This window comes from Osmerus eperlanus, chromosome 8 (assembly GCF_963692335.1).
Source record: "Osmerus eperlanus chromosome 8, fOsmEpe2.1, whole genome shotgun sequence".
In the NCBI taxonomy this organism is placed as follows: domain Eukaryota; kingdom Metazoa; phylum Chordata; class Actinopteri; order Osmeriformes; family Osmeridae; genus Osmerus; species Osmerus eperlanus.
In genome coordinates, this window is record NC_085025.1 from 4,766,526 (window position 1) to 4,784,102 (window position 17,577).

A 17,577-nucleotide genomic window follows, 5' to 3' on the forward strand; every position below is an offset into this window, starting at 1 on the left:
TCCGCTTTTCTTTCGACATCACTGACGAGATGGGTAATAAAATAATGTAGGAGGGACTGTTGACCCAACCCTATAATTTTTTTTTATTATTATTGTTTGGCTGGGGGGCTGATATTTGTACAAAGCAAGTCTATGTGTTCAAATTAATATCTAGTTTATGTTGTTGTTATATTACAACTGCCGGACAAAGGCTCAATTTAAGTCAATCCATCGGTGTGTTTTCGTGCAACGCGAGATTTGTGCGTTTTAAAGATTGTCCCATCCGACTTGCCGTAACCCCGCCCACTACAGGAAATCCTATGATTATTTGATTGAGATAGCGAAGCCAGAGCTTGTTAACAACTAAACTGTTATAAAAAGCTAATTACATGAGACGTTGCTTGGTAGTCTTCATAAAGTAGATTATAATGGAGAGAATACCCCCGACATTACGTTGCCTCGGCGAGTGTCACACTTCAGAATTATTCACAGACGACGGAGTGGAAACCGTGACTTCAGTGGAGCAGGTGAGCCAGATGGTCAAGATTAGTTTAATGGCTTGCTAACTGTGTCAGATATTGTAGTTTGAGTATATGATTGTATGGCTGTCTAACATAATGACAGCCGTCTTTAAAAGCGGGTCATAAAGCAGTAATAGTGAAAACCACAAGTGAAATCCGTTGGCACCACCATGGTTTAGCTAGCCTAAATGTTTTGGGCTAGCAAAATAGAGAGCCGCATGTCCATGTGTCAACATCATACGGCTAACTAAACGCTGTGGGCTGTTATTGAGCTAATTTAGCTCGTTCATCTCAGATGTGGTTCTACGATCCATGCATGGTGCTAAAGTTAGCTAAAGGATGTGTCTTTAAAGATTTGGGGGGCATTTCTGCCTTTGGTATGTTTTTAAAGTGACAGTGTAGTCTTAAAGGGGAGAAAGGATGATGGTTGATATGCAAGCAAAGAGTCCGAGCTGGAATCAAACCGAAGCCTCATCCTCATGTGTTTTCCGCACGGATCCGGTGAGCCACGGGGGCGCCACTAAATGATGTTCATAGGAGATTGTCTTGCTTCTGTCAGTTATCATTGTCAGGAAAAGGTCATTGTCATGCCTCTGTGAAATCCACTTTGTGTTTTGTTTGCTGTGTCTCACTTACTCCCACGTGTTTGCGTTATCTAGAAAAAGGTCGAACGCAGTATTCAAGAAGTAATCAGTGTTTACCAGCAAATACACAGCTTACCGCAGTAAGTATTTTTCAGCGTTCATTTTTGTTTTGAATTATATTCAGAATCCATCACGTTTACAAAAGCGTATGAACTCGATGAAGTTCAATTGGCAAAAAGAGGCAAATTACAATGATAATCAACTGAATCAAATTAGTTTATCTCTGAAAGACTGGAGAAGGCTTTATTTAAAGGCGCATATGAGGAACAATGCAATGCCAGATTTCTTAAGTACCTCACCATCTCCAAGCTCACATGGGTAATATTCACCACCATATAATTTACTGTGAGCAAAATTTGTAATTGTGCGTGCAGAGTGAATTTCAGCTATTCTCTTTTGGTGGGTGTATAATATATTTAATTGTAGCCTTCAATCAAACTCCTTTGAAATCACTGCCTAAATCCCTGTACCCACATACAATAGTTTTTACTTTACAACATTTATCACTTAACCAGCAACTGGTTCTCTCACCTGTTTCCTTGACAACCATTTGGCACTGAATGTATAATTGTATTTGTATTTCATTTTACACTATTAAGTCACTATTAATGTGAGTCATCATAGCAATGCACTGTATTACAATAATGTCCATGCTGCATGTGTGTCTTGCCTTGTTGCTTGGTTACCTTTTTTACTAGGAAACTGCCTCGCCTCCCTGCACATCCATTTTCATTTAAACAGGAAAGGCAGAGGACCACATCTGGAGATCAATAAATATGGATGCATTCAAACACACACTGACGTCCATAGATGACTGAGGGATTCAGAGAGGCCTCCTGGTTTTCCTTGTAAACTGTGCCACTGTTTGGTCCTGGCCCACACTAAGGCCGTTATTGTTGTTTTAAATCCTGTCCGCTGTGAGATAATGTTATGCCAGCTGATCCATGACTAACCCAGAGCAGGTAGATGCTAATTAAACAAGCTTACAGAGACCTCTGAAAGGTTACTTGAAGGGAGAGGCTGGAGTTTCAAGGGCTTATTGTGACTCATAGGCTGGGGATGTTAAGACGTACAGAGACACACACTCTGTTGTAGGGAAGGGATATGACAGTGGCAGCTGTTCGTATCTGGATGTAAACAACTCGTGAGCTAGGTGTGTTGCCTGACTGAAGATGCCCTCAGAAAATTAATAAACTGAACTCCTGTAAAAATTGTATATTGTATGTCCTAGGCTGGATATTGATCAAACATAGTCAGGCTTGATTTTGGCACCTGTAGATTTTGTTGACCAGTTCATTAGGATTCAGAACAAAGCTTTTGTTGTATCCAGACTTGCATATCCTCTCTGTTTTAGCTGCTGTCAACCTTGAGCCCATGTATTGATACCCTGTGTATCTTTCTGTCCAGGCCCACTCTCTTGCGGGAACAGCACTACCAGTATCTCAAGAAGGGTCTACGTCACCTCTCTGATGCGTACGAGGTAGCACATCTTCTCCAGTAACCCACCAGTCCACATTTACCAATATGAAGCTGAGCAGAACCACTCAATATCTGCATGAAACTTACAAAACAAAAGACCAGTGTGAGCTACACTTACATTTAGTCATTTAGCAGACGCTCTTATCCAGAGCGACTTACAGTAAGTACAGGGACATTCCCCCCGAGGCAAGTAGGGTGAAGTGCCTTGCCCAAGGACACAACGTCATTTTGCACGGTCGGGAATCGAACCAGCAACCTTTGGATTACTAGCCCAATTCCCTATCCGCTCAGCCACCTGACTCACCTGAACTAGAACCAAACCATGGCCCGATACTGGCCAGTGATATCTCTGAGTGTGTGTTTTGTGCTTACTGGTGCATTTAGTGGTCTGTTTAGAGTGGGGTGTGACGCTCTGTCCTGTCTGCAGTGTCTGGATGCCAGCAGGCCGTGGCTGTGCTACTGGATCCTTCACAGCCTGGAGCTGCTGGAAGAGCCTGTCCCCTCCACCATCGCCTCAGAGTCAGATACTCAGATACTCCTGTCCATATACACACACACACCCATGTACTCACACAGTCATATACACACACTGCATGGCCAAACGTATTTGGACACCTGACCATCATACCTATATGCTTTATAGTGTGGATATCATACATTCATATTCACACTTCAGTGTGTAACTCCTCCCACTGTGCCCTCAGTATGTAGCTCCACCCACTGTGCCCTCAGTGTGTAACTCCTCCCACTGTGCCCTGCAATGTGTAACTCCTCCCACTGTCTGTCAGTGTGTAACTCCTCCCACTGTGCCCCGCAATGTGTAACTCCTCCCACTGTGCCCCGCAATGTGTAACTCTTCCCACTGTGCCCTCAGTGTGTAGCTCCACCCACTGTGCCCTCAGTGTGTAACTCCTCCCACTGTTCCCCTCAGTGTGTAACTCCTCCCACTGTTTCCCTTAGTGTGTAACTCCTCCCACTGTGCCCCTCAGTGTTTGCCAGTTCCTGGCACGATGCCAGAGCCCCACAGGGGGTTTCGCCGGGGGTCCAGGCCAGCACGCCCACCTGGCGCCCACCTACGCTGCTGTCAACGCCCTCTGCATCCTCGGCAGCGAGGAGGCCTACAGCGTCATCAACAGGTCAGTACAGCCCAGACGGTCCAATCACAACACGGGATATTGGACTGTGGAAGAGTGCTGATCCAATTATCAGCACTCACACTAAGGTGTCTCAGTTACATCCTCTCTCTCCTCTTCTGGAATCCCCCTTCTCCTCTTCCCTCTCCTTTTGTGCTCTCCTCTCCAGAGAGAAGCTGCTTGACTTCCTGCTGTCGGTGAAGCAGCCGGATGGTTCCTTTGTGATGCACGTAGGAGGAGAGGTGGATGTCAGGTGAGCACTATCGCCATGGTTGCGGCGTAGTCTGGGGGATGAGAACCCTACACCCTCGCTTTAGTCTGTCCCTATGTCTGTCTTTCTAGCTCTCTCTCACTGTGTGTGTGTGTGTCTGTCTGTCTGTCATTTGTGTATCTTTGTTTGTCTCTTTCTTTGTCTCTGTCGCTCTCTGTGTGTCTCTGTCTGTCTTTGTCTCTAGCTCTCTCTCTCCCTCTGTGTGTTCTTCCTTTGAGAACATGTGATCTGTGTTTCTGGCAGGAGTGCGTACTGCGCCGCATCGGTAGCGTCGCTCACCAACATCCTCACGCCCCAGCTGTTTGAGGACACGCCCACCTGGATCCTCAGGTAGAGAGGACCCCCGTTCTCATCCTCATCTCACCAGTGATCAAGAACCTGCTTCAACCTGTTTCAGATGGAGGGATGGATAAAAACAGATTGTTTATTCTTCCCCTAGGGGAGAGATTGTTTATTCTTCCCCTAGGGGAGATGGCGATACAGCTGTGTACCACATCACACTTTACAAATATGATCCACAGACCAGTACCACACATTGACCCATCGTAAACCAGTGTTCTGGTCCAGTGAGGTGATGGCGTGTGACTTTCTGCTTGCTCCCCCAGGTGTCAGAACTGGGAGGGGGGTCTAGGGGGCGTGCCGGGCCTGGAGGCCCACGGAGGGTACACCTTCTGTGGCACAGCTGCCATGGTGATCCTGGGGAAGGAACACATGCTGGACCTCAAGACCCTGCTGGTGAGACAGACCACGTCATCACGATAGCCCCCTGCTTAACATCCCTGCTCACCGGTGCTGGTGGTGGTGGTGTTGCATCACTGATAAGAGTCCCTGTTTGAAAGATGAAACTGTACTACTGGCTATAAGTGTGGAGGGACTGGCTTCCCCTGTACACATCTCCTTCTGCACCAGCACTGCCTGACCTCTGCTGAGGTGTCCCATGTCTTGTCCTCTGGGACCATCCGATTTAGAGATGTCTCCATAGGAGGTTCACCACAGAGACAGGGGGAGAGGATATACACAGGTCTATGTCACAGTCTGTGCCAGTACCACCAGGCTGAAAGGAGACACCAGAGGCTGCTGCAAGAGTCCCAGAATACCCTTTGCAGAATTACCTGCATCCTCTCTCAATCCCACATCAAACCTTAACCCTGGTCCTAGAACGGTTGCTGTGGCTACATCACAGCCGCCTGTGCACTGAGATTTAACTGAAGAACTGCTCTCAGATCAGCTAAATGACCTATCGGGGAGCTCTGACTGCAGTGCTGTAGTCGCTAGTGAGTCATCTGACTTCTGGGAGCCTCCAGGTCTCAGTGACCTTCAGTTGGACCAAACCGTTTCTTTTTGAACAGCTTTCGTTTGAAGTTTTGTTCATTTAGGTTTGCTGTAACAGACTGTTTGTCACTCCCCTGCACTAAAAGACACAAGTGTCCAGTTAGTATTTAAACCTGGTTCCAAATCACGATTCAGTTCACGATTTTTGGAGTGGCTCTGATTTAGGTTTGGTTGCTGTGGAAACCATTTCCAGATCCCTCCCCGTTTCCAAATATCAATTTAGATTGCCTCCTCCTCCGATTGTGGCCTGATGGGATTTGACCTCCCCCACCCCCCTCTTTTAGTTGCCTCACTGAAAGCTGAAGAGGCCCATGTGTGTGTGCCATACAGTTCGACGCTCTTAACCTTGTTGACAACTGATAACGAACGAGGAGCATATCTCGTCTTCATGCCTCATTTCCATAACCCATGCGAGTAGCATTGCCATGTAGTGTAAGTGCCGAGTGGTGCATGTTAATTGAAGCCGTGTGTCATCTATACTGGCTGCCGTGGAGTGACAAGTTGTTTCTTCCTGTTCCTGCCCCTCAGCGGTGGGTGGCCAGCAAACAGATGCGCTTCGAGGGAGGCTTCCAAGGGCGCTGCAACAAGCTGGTCGACGGCTGCTACTCCTTCTGGCAGGCAGGACTGCTGCCTCTGCTTCACAGAGCCTTCTATAGAGAAGGTACCCTACCTAGCCTTCTATAAAGAAGATACCCTACCTAGCCTAGCCTTCTATAGAGAAGATACCCTACCTAGCCTAGCCTTCTATAGAGAAGGTACCCTACCTAGCCTTCTATAGAGAAGATACCCTACCTAGCCTAGCCTTCTATAGAGAAGGTACCCTACCTAGCCTTCTATAGAGAAGGTACCCTACCTAGCCTAGCCTTCTATAAAGAAGATACCATACCTAGCCTAGCCTTCTATAAACGAGATTTGATTCCGGCCTGGTGTATAGCTTGGAAGAGTGCTGTTGACTGACAATTTGGATGAAAGCTTTTGCAAAAATAATTCTTAGCATTATTTAATGTAACTGTTTTGTTCCAGACGTAGAGATGTTTTTTGCTGTGTGCGTGCGTGTGCAGGGGACACGACCCTGAGCATGGAGAGGTGGATGTTTGAACAGCAGGCTCTGCAGGAATACATCCTTCTGTGCTGTCAGAACCCAGCGGGAGGCCTTCTGGACAAGCCCGGCAAGTCAGTACCACACACACACACACACACACACACACCTAGATACCAGCTCGTAGCATGGAATGTGCTGCTGCATGTGGATTTACATAACATATGCATTCAAAGTGCAGATAGTAAGTACAGCAGATAATCAAGGATTAGAAGTTCACAGTTTGACCACTTTTTTCTAAAATTTGTGCAAGGTAGCTCACCTTATTTTTACCAGACAGTGCAACAAGATCATCTCAATTACAATATGACATCATTCTGGATGTTCTCCCTCCGGGTGTGACCAGGTCTAGAGATTTCTACCACACGTGTTACTGCCTGAGTGGCCTGTCAGTGGCGCAGCACTTTGGGAACATGGACAGCCACAATGAGCTCATCGTGGGCCGCCCAGAAAACCGACTGGTGAGATTCCTCCAGGGCTCCGGCCAGGCAGACCTCCTCCCAGACACTCATTCTGGACATGTCAACCTAGAATATCGGCCATGAATGATATTGACCCGTGGTGGAACCTGGTAATGATAAGTGTGTTTCTCTGGTCCTGTTCAGGCACCGACTCACCCAGTTTACAACATCTGTCCAGAGAAGGTGGCTCGGGCCCTGCGGTACTTCCACCAGCTGCCTGTCCTTGTTCCTGCCCAGGCCCACAGCCAGGCTCCCGCTGCTGGGTCATCCTAAGGCCCTGGAGCCCTGGAGCCGTCTCAGGGTGTGTACATTGTGTGTAACCGCTGAGGTAACTGGAACTGTCTGCAGGGGTGCCAGCGAACACGCTGCCTTTCTCTGAGCAGCCTGCTGCAGACAAGGAGAGGTGGGACAGAAGGGCTATTCAAATAAAGACCGACTCGTGGAAATGTTGTCAGTGATTTTTGTTTTGAAACCTTGTAAGTTAGATTTTTGTTAATTAAAAAAAATGTATACTACAGACTGCATTGCATCCTGCTTCCAACTTTGCCTCATTTTTAAGTATTGGGTAAAATATCATGTAACTGATTTCTGGACACTAGAAAACTCAAATGTAGCAGATTTAAGTTGTGCTGGGATCCTGTTGGTAAACTTAGCACTTTTTCAAGGCAGCAATGATGTTTGGGAAGGTGTCTTCCTTTCTGGGTGGTGCAAATCAAACTGCCCTCAGTGTTCCAGAGCAGAGGTAGTGGAGGGAAGAATGTGCCATCTGAAAGGACAAACCACTTATATAAAATTACACCTGGATGTGCCCAAAGTGTACCATGGTAACAAGCAACCCTGCTGCATGAGAAACAAGAAAAACCTGAAAATGTGTTTGCACACGTCTTCATAAACAGGGCTCTGGCCAGGCTTAGACCAGCTCAAACGGCTCGTACTGCTGGGGTGAACACTGGACAGCTGGGAGTCCTCTCTCATCTGCCACGTTATCAGAACTGTCTGCCAACATCTCACAGAAAACAAGTCATCAGACGCCTCAGTAAAGGATAAAATAGTTTTATTTATAGTCTTCTAGTAGAGGTAGACCTCGACTTCCAAGACAATTGTTGGCAGTATGTACAACATACCTGTAATTTCCATGGAATGGAATCGGACAAACAGAGCTATTCAGTATACACTAATCATACTCAAAATGGAAATAAAATGGAAAAGATATACATACACACAGATTTCCTAGATAAGCAAACTGCTTTCTTTTTTATCCTTGGGGAGTCAGCAACATTAAGATTTTACGGTGTAAAGCACAACACGACAGGGCCTCCCCTCCTCCCATACTCAACTACCTTGTGACATTCAATATCTATTTTATACCCAGAAGGAAAACTACTAGTGGCAAATTGGTATTTTTCCCATGATTTGTAAGAATACTAAAAATGCATAACATATTTTTGAGAACTTGAAAACATCCAATCAATGCTTTTTTAAATATTGAGATGCCTAAATATTTTCAGCCACCTAAATTCATTCACTAGTTCAAGCTAAAAGACAAAATACAATACAAGTTTGGAATTCTCTCCTGTTTCTCAAAACATCAATTTCAACTAATGGGGATTATATTTGTTTTTTTACCTAACAAGTGTGTCAAAATGAAAACATCTGCAATCTAGTTGGCCTGAGGTGGGTTCAAACTTTTACATCAATGTTTGTTTTCATCAAAGTATTTTCACATTCTTGTGTGGAAAAGTACGCTACAAATGTTTAAAAAGGTAAACTTCTCCATCAGGACGATTCTTCGAGGCGTGTGTGTATTTTCTAAACAGGTTCTTATCAAGATAATCCAACAAAATAAAACAAAAACTACACTTTAGCAGTGCTTGAGGAGTGAAACTCGGCCGCCCATCTCCCCTGATTCAGCCGGGAGGACGGAGCGACGAGGTCACGCAAGCATCAAGTCCTTATGTAGCAAAGCTGCCTCATTTGGGGTATGGGATTGTTGATGTTGCTGAATGGATACCAATACCAGGGAGTCAAAAAGAGGAGAGAGGAGGAAGAGAAAGGAATGGAGAGAGGAGGAGTGAAGAGGGGAAAGGAAAAACAGAATCTCGACACAGATTTAAATCGTTCTTCATTCCGCCCTGCTGGCTTCCCTCGTCCTGCAGATGGTGTGAGGGGGACAGATCAGTGGGGGGGGGGGGGGGGGGGGGGCTGAGGGACGGACCGCCTCCTGTTAGAGCATGCCCAGCGAGGAGGGGGGGGGAGGTTGTGTGAATTCCGTGAGCGGTGAACTCCTCCAGACCAGAGGTGGCGCTGCTCTCTAGCTGGCCTCCACACGAAGCTTCTTCCTGTTGGGGGGTTCCTCCGGCTCCGACTCTGAGCTGGAGTCAGAGCCTCCGTCGAAGGCGGACACGGCGCTGCCCTTGGGGTTGGTGTACAGGCTGCTGTCTGACGAGGAGTAGTTGGCCTGGAGCTGAGTGGACCCCTTCACCTTCTCCAGCGCCCGCACTGCAGGGGGACAGGGCAGAGAGAGGGAGGGAGGGAGGGGAGGGGTGGGGGAGAAAGGCAGAGAGAGGGAGGGAGGGGGAGATGGGGAGGAGACGAAAAGATGCCTCAATGGACTGAGCCACACACCAGCAAACTGTAAGTATGGGATGTGGCCAGGTGGAGTGTTGTACCTCACACTGACTCACCTTGCTGCTCCAGAAGAGCATTCTGTCTCTTCAGGTCGTCAATGTCCTGCTGGTGTGTGTGATTTTTCCGCCTCATGTATTGGATATATTCTGTGGCTTTGTCTAGGATCTGAGCTCTGGACGCCTGTTTGATAGATTGCTGTCAGCAACAAAGGAAAAACTCAAATAAGACACAAAAGGTGCAGGGTCCTTAACACATTAACAACACAGCCTGTCATCAAGCTAGCCCTCAGGTCACTAGGATGCAGTCTAGAAAACAATCACAGATAAGTCTGTAAATAAACGTACTGCAATAAAATCTAAAACTCAATTTAACAATCATAAACATACCTCACGCTATGCACCTAAAACATTCACTGATTCCATACCAACAACTTCAGCATCATCTACCCTTTCTCAATGCGATTCAAATGTTGTCAGCCAGAGGCTGCACAACAATACACATGATCTGTATGAACAAGACCAGCCCTCTCCCTCTCCTTAACAAGCTGTCCATCTGGATGTCTGCATCCCCCCCGTTCCTCTACGCCGACGGTAACCCCTCCCCTTAAGCCTGCGCTGACCTAGTCATATGATGAGGGAGTCGAACAACACACTCTAACCCTACATCTGTGAACAGAGGTCACCAGCACACACCTGCACACCCCCCCCCAGCCCTCCTCCTCAGTCAGGGAGACTCAGAGAAGGGAGGGGAGGCAGACTGGACAGTTTAAAAGACAACTATTTGACTCTGCAATGCCCTAGATGGTAAAGACGTCAAAACAGACGTCCCTCCCTCCCACACATCCCTCCCCCCTCCCACACATCCCTCCCACACATCCCTCCCTCCCTCCCTCCCACACATCCCTCCCCCCTCCCACACATCCCTCCCTCCCTCCCACACATCCCTCCCTCCCTCCCACACATCCCTCCCTCCCACACATCCCTCCCCCCTCCCACACATCCCCATCAGCGATGCAGCGCCCCTGGTGTTGCTGCCTGGCAGGTGGTACAGGCCAAGCCAGGCTCTACCAACCTTTTCCCCTTGCAAGGCGGGCACGGAGTCCCGGAGGCTGTGGAAGCTGTCTTTGATGTGGTCTCTACGTTTGCGCTCCAACGCATTGTGGTGTGCCCGTTTGTCTGCCTGCAATGAAAGAGTCACAAGGGGGCTTCAGCCAGGCAGCAGACCATCGACAGGAGACGAGGGAGATACAGTCACACACAGCCTGGTTCTCCAGCTGTCGTCCCCCCCAGCCCCCCACCAGCACCAGCCCCCCTCCACAGCCAACCAGCTAGGACACTGTTGCTGTGTAGCATAGTCCTGGCCGTAGCTGAAGTGTCACTGGTCAGCATTCCGATAAGGTAGCACATCAGACAGACATCTTTCCTACAGATCTGAGGGTTCGGTATTTAAAAGGCTCCTGGCCTCTGTTGTCCTATGTGGCTACATAATCCTATGCCAGTGGAGCTCGTCAGTTGCAGTCTCGATGTGCGTCTGTTTTTGCCCTGCAGTCCCTCTCCTGGTGCAGTCCTATGACCCCAGCACCACTGTCTCTGGGTGGTCCTGCAGGCTTGGCCTGGTGGCCTAGTTCATGACCACACCAGGATGAAGATACTAAACCCATTCAGCCATGGCGAGATGTACAAGAGGATACCGTTTGATTATAGCCCAAATGACTAACTCAATTGACCTAAAGAGCTGATCTTGATATAAAATGGTCTCAGGGAATCTTTTTGGGATTGAAAATGTTAATGAAATTATTCTTTCTGTTGGCCAACTGTTTGGTTGGGCCGCTTAGCAACAACATAATACCTCTCTGTCTTCTTTCCTACAGTGTGTGTATAAAACAACTTGTTTCCAGATACTTTGACCCTGAGGGCAAAATAGACCTCAGCGACAACACTGCTGTGTTGTCTAGGACTCAACAGACACCGCCTACATTTGCATTAGGGTTGGACCATATTAAGATGGCCGCCAAGTTGACATAACTGAAACTAGGCAGAGAGCACTATACCAGCCCATCTGTGACACTGCAACCTGTTCCTGGCGTGAACGACACCATCATCAGACAGGTTCTGGACATACTGAACCTGAGGTTCAACTTGACTCGCAGCATAACGAAACTAAACCAAACATCAGATATTCCAATGACAGTTGAGGCTTTGTAGGGAGTTAACTGAGCCTGTACTCCAGGGTGTTGTCTGGTCTCATGAGAAGTCGTGACTAGGCACCTGACTCAAAACGCAGAGGAGACAGCTGCTCCCTGTTGCACAATCGCCGCCTGAACCGTTCAGGAAGAGCGTATTACCGTTCAGAGGGACAACGCTCCCACAAGCACGGGACCAGCCCACTCCCTCGATCTGGCCCAGTGTAAACACACACACGTGACCTAGCATTAACGGCACATGCGATTAGGACTCAAACTGACATTTTCAAGCATTCCTGGTGAGGGAATGCGTGTTGGAAAGATCAGCGTGTGTAGATGACAGCTCCAGGGTAAACGAAGATGATGAGGTGGGGTAAAACGTACAACGGCCTACATAGGCTTGTCTGGTTGTCCTTCATGTGCAGAAAGGAGGCTGCGCGTTTGCATGCCAGACACTAAAAATATGGGTAGGGAGGGCATGGCGTGTGGTCATCAGCCATTAGATTCACCTGGCGCACAAACACACAGTGGCCATCTGCTGTGATATTCACACTTTGGACTCCATCTCCTAAGTTGAATTCATTCTTTCTAGGACCAAAATATTAGCAATCAGTCCATCCAAATGAGTCATGAGAAACTGATCATTTCCTAAGTGTGCAACATCACATGTTAAAACTGATATAATCTTTACACTGATATCATCTTTATTTAGAGGCAGTCCAGTTACACAAAACAGCCAAACATTGACTTAAATCCAAGTTTAAAAGAACGTATAACACAGACGGCTGCTGTGGGCGAGAGATGTCCGTTGTGAGTGGGTGTTATAGCCCAGCAAGCCTAGATCAGAATAGCCCAGCTAAATCAATGGTTTCTAACCTGTAGGAGTCTCCGCTAATGGGCTCGCCTAAATGTGTGGCTGGGAAACTACCAATGGAAAAATTAAAAACTGTCACATCTCTAAAGTCTATGCAAGGCATAATGTATCTTAAAATCTCTAAGGAAACATGATAAACAATACAGCCCAAATCGTCTGACCTCTAGTTTCAATCCCTATCAAATAAGACCAATGCATAGAAGTGTATGTGATGTAACTAATTAAAGGATGTCATTTTGTTAAACCAATATTTTTCAAATTGGTTGTGTGCAGGGCCATGTTCATTTGTTTTTACTGTCAAGAAAATGTCATCATATTTTTTTCCGGTAAAAAATCCGTCGTGCATAGTTTTTTCTCGCCGGTATGCGACGTGGCTACGTCATTCATTTAGCTTGCCAGAGCTCACTGGCCTGTCGAGAAAAGATGGCTCTCAAATCACTAGTGTTGGCTGCAAAACACAAGAAAAGGTCCAACGACTCCCTTCCTGATAGCTGGTTCAATAAATATACATTTGGAGAAAAGAATGTGTGACTTCTTACTACAAATGGCCATAAACATAAAAAGATGACCAATTGGTACGTTAATAAAAAGACCGCAAAATGTGGGAAGCAGAAGCTTTATTCATGACATTTATTTATTCTATAAATAGCTTGCTAACTATGCCGTTTTTTCAACTCTAGATACAGCAGAATATACCTCATTATATATTGCATGGGGATGATCAGATGGTCGGTCAACCGAGTGAAGCTCTAATGCAAAAATGAGCACTAAAGCTGGATATCTGGGCTAGTTACAGCACAGCTCCAATCCCACCCCCGCTCTGCAGAACGTGCTGCTGTAACGTTAGCTACTGTATGTACAATACTATATAAGCTACTGCGACCTTAAAAACAAGGTTGAGTTCTGTATAACAGAGGCTGCAATCAAATATTCCGACATCTAATGTGCCAACAAAACAACGGAAATGTAACAGCTTGCTAAGGTTGACAAATGCCTCTCAATTGCCAAAGGACAGTCTAGCTAATAGAATGCATACATTCCATTATTTCAAAAAAGTCGCTTTGGAACATTTCTCCCTTCATTACGCACCACAGAGTGATATCTCGGTGATTCTTCCTGTAAGAGAACAGAACAGAAAGTACAATTGTAGCCACAATTGTTCCCCAAATGTGACCAACTAGCTACCTTCCTACCTATGTAGTTTTAATGCTTTGGTCCACCGACTGGAAACCATGACTAATTTACCTTGTTAGTAACCTTTATACGCCCAACAATGTGGATACTGCTTTCAGACTTCAACAGTAACTAGACTTCTTGTGCAGTAGACAACAACTGTAGCTAGCCAACAAACTGGTAGCAAGTCTGATAATATTACCAACTTGGGTATGAGATAGGTAGCCTAGCTAGCCAGCGAAGCTAATTAGTCTCGAAAACATAGCTAATGTGCGGTAGCAGCTAGCTAGAACTATCATTAAGGACCAGGGTGGGACGCTTTCTAGATACACAGGGAAAATGATATACTCACGTCACTATCGACTTCGATATCATCGTTATCACTCATTCTTTGATGAAGTGGTGGGGTTTAAAGGAACGGGCAGCTCAAAAACAACATCAAGGAAACACCTAGATCACGATAAAGCGTATGCCCAGACCGACTGGTATCCTACACAGAAAGGAACGAATCGAAATTCAACGAACTCCAGCTATCTACACGTGACTTTCTTCCACACGGACATCCACCGTTCCGTGACACGCCTGTGCGATTTTCCGTGGGTTTCTGGAGCTTGTAGTTTTGACAACGTAATTTCAGTTCATTTTGAACACATATCAACTTCATTTCCCATGAATCATGGCGTCAATGTGACATACATTTATATATTTATTTCCTGATGCACGTTGGCACTTGTAGTTTTGTTGTTAGTTGCTAAAATGGGCCCTGTCATTCTTTCTTTTCATTTTTCATCCCTTCTTTATTTATTTACCTATTTATTGCTTCATTTCTTTCTTTCATAATGTGGTTGATTGCTCTCAGTATAAGTTGTATATGACACATCTCTTTGCTCCCTGTCTAATTTCTCCTATTTTCTAATGCCCATACTTGGTCAGTATTGAGTGGTTTTAAAACTGTACTCCACAAGATGTGTGGGGGGTGGTCGCTAACTGAAATGGGAATAATCTAAGCTTTTTTTCTCTCACAAAATTGTGCTCTACATAAGGAGCTTACACAGTGGATTATTTGAGCTGGTTGCTGCAACAGTGGATCAGCAAGTGTGTAAAAACAAGCAGAGAGAAACATCCATTCCCTTACCGGGTCAGGAGGCCACCAGCATCTGCCAGTGACCCCCTCCTCGCTGACACAGACCCACAGAGATCCCCCTTTCCCTTCCTCCACCACCCCTCTCTTTTTTATCCCTGTGTATCCCTGTGAGTGCCCCCCTTTCTGCCACACACACACAGACCCACACACACAAACACACACACACACACACAGAGCCATGTCCTGCAGCACACATAATACTGGAGGCTAACAGGGTCACCCAGAAATGAAGGCCGTAACAGTATAGCCTATTTAAGGGATGACAACACAATAAGGCCAGGCTTTAATAATGCATTCAGTGCAGCAGAAACACTGTCTTCGTTCGTGTTCAAACAACCGGCCAGCATAAAGGCCTACATGAAAATATGTCATATTGAGCTATGGACACAAATCTAGTACCTAGTCTGATTAAAAATAAATGCATGATCATTAGTACCCTTAAGTCATAGCCCCTTGTTCAATTCATGGCTTTACAGAACGCGTTTAAAATGCTTTAACTGTGTCTTTAAAGACACAGTTAAAGACAGACACAGACACAGACTAAAAGGCTCAAGACGCACTTGTTCCGGGAGTACAACGGTACTTAGGAATGGTTCGCTTGACCCGATGTTAGTTTCCTCAAGGATCACAATGACTCTTGCTTAGAGACTTGTTGCTCTTGTGGTTAGTGGTAACTGACTTAAATTGTTGTACTCGCTGTGATATATTGTTTTATTATTGTTGCTTGCTTTTTTTCCACAGGTACACTTGCACTTATAGCAGTTCATGTTGTTTAATTGTAACTTGTTTAACTACATGCTCGTATGGTTCTTCCCTTTGGCACTTATTTTGGTTGTTCACAATGTGTGCTTCATGTTTTGGCTACTCGCAATGTTTTGTGGCTATCTCGTTGTTATGATCAGTGACCTATGCACTTTGTAAAGCTCTCTCTTGGAAGTCGCTTTGGATAAAAGCGTCTGCTAAATGAATAAATGTAAATGTAAATGTCTTTATCCCTGTTGGAGCATCTGTACTCTACATCTGACGGATAATTCATTTTATCACTCCAGCAGGTCTATGACTGTCAGGCTACAGCCCAAAGCAGCAGCTAGTAGCAGTTAGGCATTGACTGGGCTGGACTTCTGTTACATCCTATTTAGCAGGCTCATGCAGGGAGGCTGAAGCGAAGTAAGAGCTTTATCCCAGGCATGTCTACCAGAGGCCTGTAATTACAGAGACTGATCAGTCCAGCTATAGGGCTCCCCTCCCCCTGATAAGGTTGGTCTGGTTTTGGAAAACCTTTCAAAGGACCTTCTTTTGTCTCTCACTGCGCCCACACAGCCATGCCACATAGGGGAAGGCCCCTGGTTTTAAGACAATTGTTAGGCTTGTTTTTGTTATGTCTATTGTTGTCTGGTATGATTTATCAAAGGAGTTAGGGCTATTCTTATATCGTTAAAAGTATTGGATTGTGGATAAAATAGTTTTGCTGAACCTATATCCTTGTAGTAATTACAGCTGCTAGACACCTTTAAGAGATCTTTTCAGTTCTTCCTTTTCCAAAATAAAAGAAAGATTAAGATTTTGTTTTAATTATTGATAGTGATCTCATGGTGAAAGGGTTTTGAGTCCCCTTTTGCAACTAACATACATTTTAATTATTGCCTCCTCTTTCTTTGCGACCTGGAAAAACCAAGTAAACACTAGGTGGCATAACAGGGCTCCATGATGATTTGATGGAACACAACGCAAAAGAGGGAAAATACATTTACTTGTTTTGGCTTCTCATAACGTGATGTTCACCGAATATGAGTGTGATTATGAACAATTTTTTTCCTTTGTGCTAGTGGGCTTCGACATTGTTCAAAATTTACACCTAAAATACACTTTCAGATTTTAATTTCACAACTCCCATAGGCTACACGCTTGTGTCACATTACATTTAAGGTCTTATTAATTTAACAGATGCTTTATCCCAAGCGAAAATTATACATATAGTACAGAGGATAAACAAGAATCAGGAATGCAAAATTCTAACAGTATTTCGGCGGTTATAGGCAAGGGTCTGTATTTTTACAGAGCAACAATAACATCATTATCTCAATTAAAATATTACATATCTGATGATGGGACAGCGCCACAAAGGAATAACACATAATCAGTGCAATGTCATAAATAATTTGATAGTTGCAAAGAGGCTACATCTGCTACAACAGAATCTCAAATACAACACGCAGAAAAAACATGCTGTCTAAATGTTCGGATATCTGTGTAGGAAACATAAGAGATAAGATGGACAGGTGGGGAGGCCTGTCCAAGAATTGCGTAGACACTTGCTCTCTACACAGATATTTATTCTCATAATAATTAGCCAGATGATGACAGGGAGCAGCTTAAAGGTGGTGCCCTTTTCACAAAGAGTTCACACTTTTACAAGAAGAGACGAAGGTAGGTGACATTTAACTGATGTGAGAAATAATCATGAGATACATTTTTAATGGAAAGTAGTGTTGAATGTGTTGAAAGAGAAACTATTCTGTGTAATCTGTGTATAAACAGGAAGTAGCCACAGCTCATTATGAACAGAGGTGGATTGTCCATCTGGGAAATCATAAACAAATGTGTTCATTGAAATTACAACTTCAAAAATCAATTGCCCCTCAACCGTAGCAAGTATA

At 45.4% G+C, this 17,577-nt stretch overlaps 2 protein-coding genes across 3 annotated transcripts; one reads left to right on the forward strand and one right to left on the reverse strand.

Moving 5' to 3' along the window:
• The first annotated feature begins 266 nt into the window (after positions 1 to 266).
• fntb (farnesyltransferase, CAAX box, beta) lies at positions 267 to 7,446 on the forward strand. Of its 2 annotated transcripts, XM_062467092.1 has the most exons (12): positions 269 to 506; positions 1,160 to 1,224; positions 2,552 to 2,624; positions 3,051 to 3,142; positions 3,613 to 3,759; positions 3,926 to 4,009; positions 4,271 to 4,357; positions 4,633 to 4,762; positions 5,888 to 6,020; positions 6,421 to 6,532; positions 6,805 to 6,919; positions 7,064 to 7,446. In XM_062467092.1, exons 1-12 carry the CDS (start codon positions 408 to 410, stop codon positions 7,190 to 7,192), a joined length of 1,266 nt encoding a protein of 421 aa, XP_062323076.1. In that variant the 5' UTR covers positions 269 to 407; the 3' UTR covers positions 7,193 to 7,446. The 2 variants fall into 2 exon arrangements, with proteins under 2 accessions (XP_062323077.1, XP_062323076.1); XM_062467093.1 differs by lacking the exon at positions 7,064 to 7,446 and having other exon boundaries at positions 267 to 506; positions 6,712 to 6,829.
• A 510-nt stretch (positions 7,447 to 7,956) lies between these two features.
• Positions 7,957 to 14,317, reverse strand: max (myc associated factor X). Its single transcript, XM_062467095.1, has 4 exons — positions 14,129 to 14,317; positions 10,619 to 10,726; positions 9,604 to 9,742; positions 7,957 to 9,418 (listed from the first exon to the last, which is right to left on the reverse strand). Exons 1-4 carry the CDS (start codon positions 14,162 to 14,164, stop codon positions 9,231 to 9,233), a joined length of 471 nt encoding a protein of 156 aa, XP_062323079.1. The 5' UTR covers positions 14,165 to 14,317; the 3' UTR covers positions 7,957 to 9,230.
• Between the last annotated feature and the right edge of the window lie 3,260 nt (positions 14,318 to 17,577).